This window comes from Orycteropus afer, unplaced genomic scaffold (genome assembly GCF_000298275.1).
Source record: "Orycteropus afer afer isolate SDZICR_OR568_19922 unplaced genomic scaffold, OryAfe1.0 scaffold00061, whole genome shotgun sequence".
In the NCBI taxonomy this organism is placed as follows: domain Eukaryota; kingdom Metazoa; phylum Chordata; class Mammalia; order Tubulidentata; family Orycteropodidae; genus Orycteropus; species Orycteropus afer.
The window spans coordinates 623,254-634,427 of record NW_006921648.1 but is presented as its reverse complement, the minus strand read 5'-3'; the positions used below and the strand labels follow the sequence as shown (position 1 = coordinate 634,427).

General features: G+C 58.1%; 2 protein-coding genes across 2 annotated transcripts in view; both read right to left on the bottom strand.

Annotated features, from left to right (window-relative positions):
* The window catches only part of TBL3 (transducin beta like 3), a 7,017-nt gene extending 3,584 nt beyond the window's left edge, over nucleotides 1–3,433 (bottom strand). Inside the window, exons 1-10 of the mRNA XM_007939523.1 lie at nucleotides 3,393–3,433; nucleotides 1,836–1,887; nucleotides 1,651–1,746; nucleotides 1,521–1,568; nucleotides 1,269–1,410; nucleotides 1,097–1,181; nucleotides 843–1,013; nucleotides 685–760; nucleotides 508–601; nucleotides 244–425 (exon numbers count right to left, since the gene is read on the bottom strand). Of these exons, the coding sequence (XP_007937714.1) occupies nucleotides 244–425; nucleotides 508–601; nucleotides 685–760; nucleotides 843–1,013; nucleotides 1,097–1,181; nucleotides 1,269–1,410; nucleotides 1,521–1,568; nucleotides 1,651–1,746; nucleotides 1,836–1,887; nucleotides 3,393–3,433 (987 nt within the window). The remainder of the gene's footprint in view (nucleotides 1–243; nucleotides 426–507; nucleotides 602–684; nucleotides 761–842; nucleotides 1,014–1,096; nucleotides 1,182–1,268; nucleotides 1,411–1,520; nucleotides 1,569–1,650; nucleotides 1,747–1,835; nucleotides 1,888–3,392) is intronic.
* A 2,146-nt stretch (nucleotides 3,434–5,579) lies between these two features.
* RNF151 (ring finger protein 151) lies at nucleotides 5,580–9,854 on the bottom strand. Its single transcript, XM_007939656.1, has 4 exons — nucleotides 9,804–9,854; nucleotides 7,098–7,300; nucleotides 6,686–6,782; nucleotides 5,580–6,068 (listed from the first exon to the last, which is right to left on the bottom strand). Exons 1-4 carry the CDS (start codon nucleotides 9,852–9,854, stop codon nucleotides 5,580–5,582), a joined length of 840 nt encoding a protein of 279 aa, XP_007937847.1.
* Between the last annotated feature and the right edge of the window lie 1,320 nt (nucleotides 9,855–11,174).

The window sequence follows — 11,174 nt, the reverse complement described above, 5'->3', positions numbered from 1 at the left end:
GGAGGCAGGGTCACGTGAGGGGGGCTCCACAGGACGGGGGCTGTGTGGGAACAGGGACGGCAGTGGGCTCCACAGGATGGGGCTGTGCGGGGAACGGAGGCGGGGCCGCATGAGGGGGGCTCCACGGGACAGGGCTGTGCGGGGATGGGGATGGAGGCGGGGCCGTATGATGGTGGCTCAACAGGACTGGACAATGTGGGGTAGGACCCAGAGCAGGGCCACGGGAGGAAGTCAAGCGCTCACCTGTTTGCACAGCTGTAGCGAGCGCGCCTCGTAGAGCAGCAGGGTGTGGTCGGCAGTGGCAGTGAGGAGCAGGCCGGCAGTGCGGGCCAGGGCACAGTGGCTCAGTTCCTGCCCGGGGCCTGGCAGCTGCGGCTGTGTGTACACACACTGCCCGGATGCTGCCTCCCACACACGCAGCAAGCCTGTGTGGGGACGGGTCAGCTGGGACCTGGGGGCCCACCCCAGCCCCCACCGCCTCCTGCTCACCTTTAGGCCCGGCCCCACCTTTATCACCAGCTGTCAGGAAGTGCAGGCCCGGGGACTTCACCCCCAGCTCAGGTGCCAGCTCCTCTGGCAACACCACGGCGGCCTCCACGCTCTGGGGATGAGCTGGGTCAGAGGCCGCTGCCCGACGCCCTCTGCACCAACTCACTGACCCAGCAGAGACCCCAGGTGCCCCACCTCAAACACTGGCACCGTCCTGGTGGCCCGGTGGCTCCGAAGGTCCCAGATGATGCAGATCTTGTCTCGGCCGGAGCTGGGAGGAGAAACAGCACCTCGGCTCAGGCGTCTCCCCGTGCCCTCCTCCTGCCAAGGCCTGCTGTGGTTGCTGTGCTGACCTGAGCATGGTGTGGCCGTCGGCACTAAACGCCAGGGAGGTGACAGCACTGTAATGGGCGGTCAGCATGGCCAGGCATGACCGGTCCTGCAGGGACCACACGCGGATGGCGGCATCTGCCGCTGAGGAGAAGAGCAGCAGGCGTGCCGGGTCCGGGTGGAAGGCCACCACACTGCAGCAGAAGGCAGACAGCTGAGCTCTGCTGCCCCCAGGCCTGCTGCCCAACTCCTGCCCATCCCCGGACACCCGACTTACTGCACGACGCCAGGTGAGCCCCGCAGGTGGTGCGTCCCATAGTGCCGTACGATGTCCCAGACACGCACGGCCCCGTCACAGCCGCCTGCAAGAGATGTGGTGTGATATACAGTGGCTGCCATTCCCAACACCCCCATACACCCTGGGCCTGCCCACCCAGCTGGGGCCCTACCTGTGGCTAGCAGTGTAGAGGTGGGATCAAAGGCCATGGTGGCCACAGGGGCCGTGTGCACTGCCTTCCACAGGCGTGTGACGGTGCCCTCTCGCCAGGCCCACTGGGCCAGCAGCAGTGCCCGGCTGGCTGTCACCAGCACCTGGGGGTGGAGGGCGTGGTTCAGCTGGGTAAAGACACAACCATCCTCCTCACGGACCCAAAATGGGGGTGAGAAGGCTCAGCACCACTTCCCACCCCCACCCCACGCACCTCGTCATCAGGGCTCAGGTCGAAGGCAGTGACGTCCTCCTGGTCCTCCTGGAGGCAAGAGCGGCCACCCAGCGCCGTGAGTACGGCAGATCTCCCCGGCCCCATCTCCCCGGCCCGGCCGTATCCTCACCTGTTCCAGGCTCCGCAGCACGGCCCCCGAGGCCACCTCCAGGACGTTGACTCTGGTGCCACAGACGCAGAAGAGGTGCTGCCCAGCTTGGTCAAGCTGGGGACAGTGGGTCTCAGCTGGGCCACGCTCCTCAGCCCCGCTCCCCTGCCTCCCCACGCCCACCCCACCCCACCCCGGGCAGGTACCTGCACCTTCCCGCCCTTGTAGAAAGGTTCAATCTTGCACTCCACGGCATAGCTGGAGGGAGGATGGGGGAGAGAGTGAGCCAGGCACCCCGGTCCCGAGGTCTGCACTCTGACTGGCACTAGGGCAGCAGCCGGGACCAGGGAGAAAGTCACAAGGGCAGAGATGGGGTCCTCGGCCACAAAAAGGCAGCTCCCAGGCTGAGCTGACATGTCATCACCTTTTTGAGCACCCCCGTTAGGGAGCTCGGAGATCCACGTGGGACCCCACAGCAGAAAGAGGTGGCTGGCTCAGACCCCAAGGGAGTGTCCCCAGCACAGAGCTGGGCAGGCCTTGGGCGCCCCCTGCTGGCCACAAGAGGCCAGAACTGGTATCTTCATCCCTGAGGTCCGCACCCCTTCCTTCTCCAGCCCTGGCTCCTTCCTGCCTCCCCAGCCTGGCCTGGCTCCCCCTCTCCAAGCAGCCGTCCTGGGACCTTCTCTGGCTGCCCTCTTTCACTCTGCCACCTGCACCCTGGCCCAGGCCACTGCAGCATCTCCTCCAGGTCCCCCACTTGCCCCGTCCATCCTGCAGCTACCTCTCTCCCTTTGTTAAAACCCTCCCTTTTCCTTACAAGCCCCCAAAGTCTCCCTAGAGGAGCCTCTGCCAACGTCTCCCGAGCTTCCCTCCTCTTCGCGGGCCACCCTGCAGTGCCAACTGCATGTCCCCTACAGGCTGTTGCTCCCTGGGTGAGGCCTGGGCCCCTGTCACCCAGTTTCAATGCCTGGTTAATGCGACGCAGGGAAGCCTGACTCCCAACATGAAACAACTGCCATAACGCGGACCCAGTAATGACCCAACACAGATGCCCCCTCAGTCCCGCTGCCAGCGATGGCAGCCATTTGCATAACGCCTTACCCCAGGAGGCTGCCCCCACGAGACGGGGGCTGAGTGTGACCTGAACCACGGGATGCTGGCCCCAGTCCACCAGCCGCCTCCTCTCTTCCTGCTCCTGGGAGAGGGGCAGGTGGTGGTCCCGCTCGCGCCCAGAACCAACTCCTGTGACCTGTGCTCAGGCCGCCCCGAGCCCCTGTCCTGGGATTTTTGGTCCCCGCACCGTGTCCCCCAAAGGAGTTCCAGTAGCGCAGTGCCTAAGGCATCTGACTACTAACCAGAAGGTTGCCGGTTCAAACCCACCAGCCACTCCTCGGGAGGCACACTGGGCAATCTACTTCCGTCAAGGTTTACCGCCTCGGAAACCCAAAGGGGGTCGCTAAGAGTCGGAGTGCACTGAATGGCAGTGAGTTTGGGTTTTCGGTTTTCCACACCCCAAAAACAGGATCCTCACTTGACCGACGTCTGCTGCTCCGGGAGGGCTCCAGTCCCCGCCCTTCCAGAGAGCAGAAAGGCCGCTCCCCCGCCTCGCATCACCGTAGCCGCCCCGACCCCGCGGCGCACACAGCCGTCAGCCATCCCCAGACGCCGAATGGACGCTGCTCCACGCACCCCTTCAACCCCACTCCGCCCGGGAACCCGGCTCCCTCTCCGGGCGGCGCCCGCACCCCACGACCCTGACTCACTTGGCCTTGAAGCGGCTCACTCCAGCCGCGGCCTCTGCCATGTCGCCGACGCTGCGGTCCCCTCTGGTCCCGCTGGGATCAGCCAGACATACCAGCGCCGCGTGAGGGAGATTCGGAGCCTGACTCAGTGCTCCCGGCGCGCTGCGATGACGTCACCAGCACTAAGCGAACCGCGCCATCTTTGCTGCGGGCGGTAGCTGCTGGGTCCGGAAAGGGAAGCTGAGGGAGGCATTTCCGGTTTGGAGGGTGGGGTGTGGGATTGTGTAGGTGGGCATGGGGTGGAGCTTGCCCGGATCTGCCTTTTTGATGGAAATAAAGGTGGTGTTCGTGGTAATCTCAAGATTTCTGAACTCACTCACTGCCATCAAGTCATAGTGACCCCTCCTTGGGTTTTCCAGGTGGTATCTCTACAGAAGTAGATTGCCCAGTCTTCCTTCCCAGGAGCGGTGGATGGGTTTGAACCGCCAGCCTTTTGGTTAGCAGTCAAGACGCCTAAAGAAACCCCCAAATTCCTGCTTCTTTGGTATTCTGGGATAAGGTAGCAAAGGCGGTCGGCGTGCGGTCCATGTGTGTAGAGCCAAACCAGTCCCTATTTTAGGAGTCTGAGTCCGGTATGATAAATAATGTTCAAGGAGCTCTGGTAGCATAGTGGCTAAAAGCACTTGACTGCTAACCAGAAGGCTGGCGGTTCAAACCCACCAGCCACTCCTCGGAAGGAAGGTTGGGCAATCCTACTTCCGTAGTGATACTGCCTCGGAAACCCAAGGAGGGGTCGCTAGGAGTCGGGGCCGACTCGATGGCACATAACAACAAAAACAACAACATATATGTTCAAAGCAGTTGGAACACACCAGTCAAGAGAACAGCCATCTAGCACTCAGGTTCTAGCGGGTGGGTGGGACCGGCAAGAGAAAATAATGCAGCTGGGACTCTGCACCTGTGGCTTGAACCAAGACAGACTGAAAATAGTGTGGGTGGGGAAGCGATTGAGGGTCAATCTCTCAAAGGCTAAGACTATAAGGTATTATGGTGAACTAGAGGTGACAACGTGTACGGGAGGATCTATGTAGGTTCTATGCAAATGCTACACCCTTTTCTGTAAGGGACTGGAGCGTCAGTGGATTGTGTAATCTGCCAATTCCGAGCAACAACGGTAGCTAAGTGCTGTGGGGAATATAAGGAGCCCGAGGGGGGCAGTAAGCACTCAGCTGCTAACCCAGAAGTCGGCGGTTCAAGCCCACCATCCACTCCACAGGAGAAAAATGTGGCAACATCCGTAAAGGTTTTCAGCCTTAGAAATCCCATGGAGCAGTTCTGTTCTGTCCCATAGGGTTGCTATGAGTTCGAACTGACTCCATGGCAGTGGGTTTGGTTTGGTGGAAAGTACAGTTCGGGTAAGGGGTGGGGGAGGGGGTTCAGGAAGCATGGTTTTAAGTGCAGTAAGTGGAGGTGTCATTGAAAAGCGGCAGGCTGAGTGCACAAGCCCTGGGGGTGATGCACACCCGTAGCAGGATCCCCGGTAGTGTGGGTGCGGGCAGTGAGCGGGAGGAGAGGGGTAGAAGCATGGGAGGGTTCCTAAGGGCTGTTCTGGGATGATTGTCCTACTAAATTCAGCGTTTGTGCTACAGGCTGTGATGCTGGGAAGACAATGCTATAATGGAACCTGGAAGGAGAGGTGATTAAAGAAAACAAAAAACAAAAACCACACCCACTGCCCTGGAGTGGATTTTGGTTCACAGCACCCCTAGAGGACAGAGTGGAACTGCACCACAAGGTCTCCAAGGCTGTCAGTCTTCACAGAAGCAAAGTCCAAACCACACCCATTGCCTGGGAGTCTATTCCAACCCACAGCGCCCCTAGAGGACAGAGTGGAACTGCACCACAAGGTCTCCAAAGCTGTCAATCTTCACAGAAGCAAAGTCCAAACCACACCCATTGCCGTGGAGTCCATTCTGACCCACAGCGCCCCTAGAGGACAGAGGCAAATGCAGGATGAAGGGAGGAGCCTGCCATGCAGGGGGACCAGCCAGTGCAAAGACCCAGAGGTGGGAAAGAGCCCAGAGAAACCGGGGGAAAAAGGGCCGAAGCGCTGCTGAGGATATGATATGAAGGGAGGAGACAGGAGAGGTGGGCGTGGCCACCAAGCACGGAGGCGCCGGGGCGGGGCAGGCCTGGGCCCCGCCTTTATTAATCCTCTATGTACAAGATATCTTGGCCCTGGCCCTCCCACACCCCAGCCCCACTGCTGCCTTCCGGGACGGCCTGGGCCGGGGAGCGGACGAACAGGGCGGCATCGCCCTCCAGTAAGTCACCGAGCTGGGCCAGCTGCCGGCGGATGAGGTTGGTGGCGCGGTGCACCCGGCGCACGCGCCGCAGCAGGCGGGCCAGCAGGGTGCGGCTGCGCGCCTGGCGTACGCCCCAGGCCTCGCGCAGCTCGCGGTAGCAGTTGTGGTCCGCCTTCTCGGCCGGCCCCAGGGTGGCGCCACAGCCCAGGGGGCAGCGCTGCTGGGCGCTCTGCTGGCAGTGCTGCCGGTGCGCGGCCAGGACCTGGCGTGGCACCCGCGCGGAGCAGCCCTCGTTGGGGCAGGTCGTCAGCTCGAACGGGCATGAGGCCTGGTGCCCCTTCCGATGGGCCAGGGGGCACGTCACCAAACAGCCAGCGTCGGCGTTCTTGCACTGGGGGCGGGCGAGGGCATCGTCAGCCGGGCCCCCCACGGGGTCCCACCCCCACCCCAACCCCCAATCCCACTACATTCCCTAGAACTAGAACCAGCGAATTGGGTGTGTTTGAGGGCTGACGGGGAGGGGAACAGCGGGCAAGTGGGTCGAAGTGGGATCTGGGCTTCCCAGGGAAGGCAGGGTCTGAGTTTGCAGAACAGGGCCGAGTTGGGCTGGCAAACCTTGCACACCGCGATTTTTTTTTTAAACCCCTGCCATACTTTAAGCCTGTCACTTCCGCTTGTGGAACCTCATTTTCCCCACCGGTGAAATCAGGGGTCTGGAGGGTAATGGGTAGCTGGCATGACAGGCACTCCATTCTCTCTAAATCCTCTATTATCCCCATTCACAACTGAGGGCCCAGGAGCTCAGAGAGTTTAGGCAACTTGCTTAGAGTCGCACAGCAAGTGAGTGCTAGAGCCACAGTTCAAACGCTGCCAGCTCTGACGACCCCAAGGTTGCAAGCAGAGACCTGAGTTCTCTCCGAAGATGGGGTTCCTCTCTCCCTCCCCTAGCCCCGCCCGGCCTGCTCTGGGAGAGGGTTCAGAGGGGCGGGCGGGGCCGCCGGGGGCTACCTTGACTTCCAGGCGGCCGATGGCTCTCTGCAGTTGACTGGCGTGGACCATGCTTTTGCGGCTCACGTCTTCCCTGCAGCAGGGGCAGGTCTTCTGTCTGGAAGGAGGTACGTGGTGGAGTTTGGGGTAAGCGGGACAGTGGCAGCCATATGCGTCCCCCCGCTGGGCACGTACTGCGGTACCCTTTCCTCTCCAGCCCCGGCTGGAAGGAGGCATGACGGGGCCAATTCGGGAAGCTCTCAGAAGGTGAGGTACTCTCTGAGGCTCAGGCACTTAGAGGGTGCTGCAGGCACCATGCAGGGCTCCCCGCACATCTTAGTGGCCCTTTGGTGGCTGGTCTATGGGTGTGTATGATCCAGGGCATGAGCGACCTTCCCGTCCAGGCCTCCCCGCCCCTGGGTGCCCAGGACACCTGGCCAGCCACCGAAGGATGCACTTCTTGCAGAAGACATGGTGGCACGGCAACCTCACCGGCCTCTTGAGCACCCCGTGGCAGACAGAGCACAGGAAGTTACAGTCCGGAGGGCTGGCAAACAGGCTGAGATCATAGCCTCCACTCTGCAAAGACCGGGCCAGGTCAGGGCTGGCAAACAGGCTGAGGTCATACCTTCCACTCTGCCAAGACCGGGCCGGGTCAGGGCAGCGACAGGCTCCACCGGGCCCAGCTCCACCCCACAGCCCCGGAGGACACGCCCAGCAAGCGTTGGGTAGGTAGGTACACAGGTGGGAAGAGAACCTTGAGTGGACGGCCGGGGTCAGCACCTGCTCTAAGGTGGCTGCTATGAAGTCCCAACCCCTCCAAGTCCATCAGCCCCACTGGAGTCAGACCTAGGGGGAGGTGCCCTCTGAAAGGCCCCTCCTTTCTCAGAGTGAGGAGGAGGGGCCAGCCCTGGCCAGCACTGGGCGTGAAGCTAGCGGTAGGGGTGGAGGGCTTGGGCTCACCATGTCTCTGTCCCACAGCAGCTTCACTGCCTCACAGGGTGCAGGGCCCCCATTTCACAGTGGGAGGGGCCGACATCACAGTGCCATTGTCCAGCTCAGGCCAATCACAGCCCTAGCCCAGGGCCCACTGGGACCCTGCACAGCCTGGGCCCTGGGCCCTGCTTTGCCAGTTCACAGGGAGGGGTGGGGCAGCCTGTGGGGGTGGCCAGCCTCCGTGGAGCTGTTAGGAGGCTTTAAGTTTTAGTTTTTACTGTAACTTGGGTGAGTTTACAGAGAAAATCCACTTTCCATGTAAGTGTATACACAGTTTGTTTCATGACACCGACTGTAGTCCCCACAATGTCTCTTCCCACTTCCTCCCCGTAGTTACCCCCTTCCCTGTGTCCCCCTTTCCTGTGCGTTTCTGCCCTCCTCCAGCTGTCCCCCTGTGCCAACACTGTCCTGCCCCCCACGATGGATTACCCCAAGGAGTGTAGCTACCTGATAAAATGTTCACCCTAGATGCCTACTGTTTGGCTGGAAGGGTGACTAGGGGCCACGGTCTCCGGGGTCTCACCCGGCTCTATCAGATCAGTAACCTGGTCATCTCTGATTTTTTGTTCCACACTGTTCTCCCACTTTATCCAGGATCTCCTGCACTGATCCCCCCGAGTGGTTGACAGTGGTGGCTGGGCACCACCTAGTTCTTCTGGTCTTGTGGTCATATAGGCTGAGGTTTGCATGGTCCACCAGTCCCTTGGACTAGTTGTTTCCATGCATCTTTGGTTTTCTTCATTCTTCTTTGCTCTGGACGAGGAGAAACCCATTATTGCATCTAGGTGGCTGCTCGCAAGCTTTGAAGACTCCAGTCTGTTAGTAGACTTGAAGAGTTTGCCCCATCCTTCCTCAGACAGACCTGCCCAGGGCTGTGAAGACCAAATTCAAGTGCAACCTGTAGGGTACCACAGCAGCAAGTGCTAGGTCAGGAAGGAAACCATCCAGAAGAGATCACCAGGAGTTATCTGGACAAACCCATGAGAGAACACATCAGATGACCAAGTGCAACCTGTAGGACCAACGCGTTCCCACAGGTGAGGAACTGAACAGGGAACAGCGGGTTCAGAGCAGGGGGCGCCAAGCTCACCTTGGTCTAGATCAACAAACCCTGCACGGTCAAAGCCCTGTCCCCAGCACCTCGCGCTTCCATCCCGGCTAGAGGTGGGCTGGCCCAGGCCATGCCCCTTCCCACAGTGTGGAAGCCCGAAGGACATCCTGGGGTACGGGCGGGTCAGCTTTCCAAACTCTTACCTGTTACTTAACCAGTATCACCTGCCAACCTTGGACACCCAAGTTCTACTCCAATGAGGAGTCCCAGCCACCCCGAGGGATGGTTGTGGAGGGGATAACCCCACCCCACAGGGTGATCGCCTCCCCAGCCTGTCCTGGCCTCACATCAACAGATCTCTCTCCCAGACTAACAGCCATGGTCCCAATAACGCCCACAAGCAAGCCCACCGGACAAACAACTTCGTCTGAGAGGTGGAGCCAGCGCTCCCTCCCCACGAGGTCCCAGCAGCGTTACCCGCAGGAAAGCGGGGGGCTTGTTACCCGTCCCAGGATTTCTTTATCAGGAGAGGCCTGTTTTGTTTCCTTATTTCAGTCTGCCAGTCCCATCCCACCCATCTATTCTCTTTCTTTATACGCCTAATTACGTGGATTCAGCCATCTGAGGTTTCCTGGGAGCCTCCAGGGTGGCCCACCAGGCGGACAGAACCTCAAGGCTAGCATACGTGAATGTTGCATTCGTGTCCCTGGGGGCAGGTGGAGGACTCTCTGTACCACTTCTGTGCCTGGTCTAGGTGGTGGTTCCTTCGCCTGCTGGCCTTCTGTTGTGGCGGTTGTGGTCATCTCTAAACTTCCTGCCCCTTTTTTAAAATTCTTATGGTGATTTGGGTTAAAGTTTACAAAGCAAATTCATTTTCCATACAGTAGCTCACAAGTCATGTTGACTGCAATCTCCCACAAGGCAACAGCTCCCCTCCACGCACCCCTGCTCCGAACTGTCTCCCTGTGCATACACAGCCCTTCTGTTCTCTCATGATTCATCTCTCCAAGGAGTGTATCTACCTAATGTAAATGTTCAGCTCATATGTCTGTCTTTTGTTTGGATGGAAGCCACAGGAGTTAAACTTCTTACCTTCCTGATGGAAGGTTTTCGATCGTTTTCTCCCTTTTCAGGCCTGGTCATGTCTAACTGCCACTCTATCACTCCCCACTCAAGAACTTGTTGCTGAAAACCTTTTGGGAAGATGATGATCACTCTTCTATATCTGCTTCCTGTGGACTGGGGCAATGAGTGCCCAGAGAGGGTAACAAGCTTCTTGCCCTCTGTCAGAGGCTGAATTGGGCAAAGGCATGGTTTAAGCAGCGGTAGACAAGATTAAAGAGCTGAACAGAAAGTTTCAAAGAGCAGCTCGAGCAGACAAAGCAATTACTGTAATGAAACATGCAGACTTGGAGTTGGAAAGCCAAAAGGGAAAAACACGCTCGGCAATTCTCAAGCTGAAAGAACTGAGGAAAAAATTTAAGCCTCGAGTTGCACTACTGAAAGATTCTATGGGCAAAATACTGAATGATGCAGGAAACATCAAAAGAAGATGGAAGGAATACACAGAGTCACGGTACCAAAAAGAATTTCATCCATTTCAGGAGGTGGCATATATTCAAGAACCAGTGGTATTGAAGGAAGAAGTCGAAGCTACACTGAAGGAATTGGCAAAGAACAAGGCTCCAGGAATTGACGGGATACCTACTGAGATGTTTCAACAAACGAATGCCCCACTGGAAGCACTCACTCAGCTATGCTAAGAGATCTGGAAGACAGTTGGCCAAATCTGTCTTCCAAATCTCTTGGCATAACTGAGTGAGTGGGAGCTCTGGTAGCATAGTGGCTAAGACACTTGCCTGCTAACCAGACGGCTGGCGGTTCAAACCCACCAGCCACTCTTCGGAAGGAAGGTTGGGCAGTCCTACTTCCGTAATGATACTGCCTCGGAAACCCAAGGAGGGGTTGCTGAGTCTGGGCCGACTCGACGGCAAAACAACAACAACAACAACTGAGTGCCTCTAGCAGGGCATCTGTTTGTTGAAACATTTCAATGGATATTCCGTCATTTCCTGGAGCCTTGTTCTTTGCCAATTCCTTCAGTGCAGCTTCGACTTCTTCCCTCAGTACCATTGGTTCTTGAACATATCCCCCCTCTTGAAATGGATGAAGATCAACCAGTTCTTTTTGGAACAGTGACTGTGTATTCCTTCCATCGTCTGTTGATGTTTCCTGCATCATTCAACATTTTGCCCATAGAATCTTTCAATATTGCAACTTGAGGTTTAAATTTTTTCCCTCAGTTCTTTCAGCTTGAGAAATGCCAAGTGTGTTCTTCCCTTTTGGTTTTCTAACTCCAGGTCTTTGCACATTTCATTTTAGTAACTGAGTTTGTCTGCTCGGGCTTCTCTTTGAAATCTTCGGTTCAGCTCTTTTTATCTTGTCATTTCTTCCTTTGCTTTA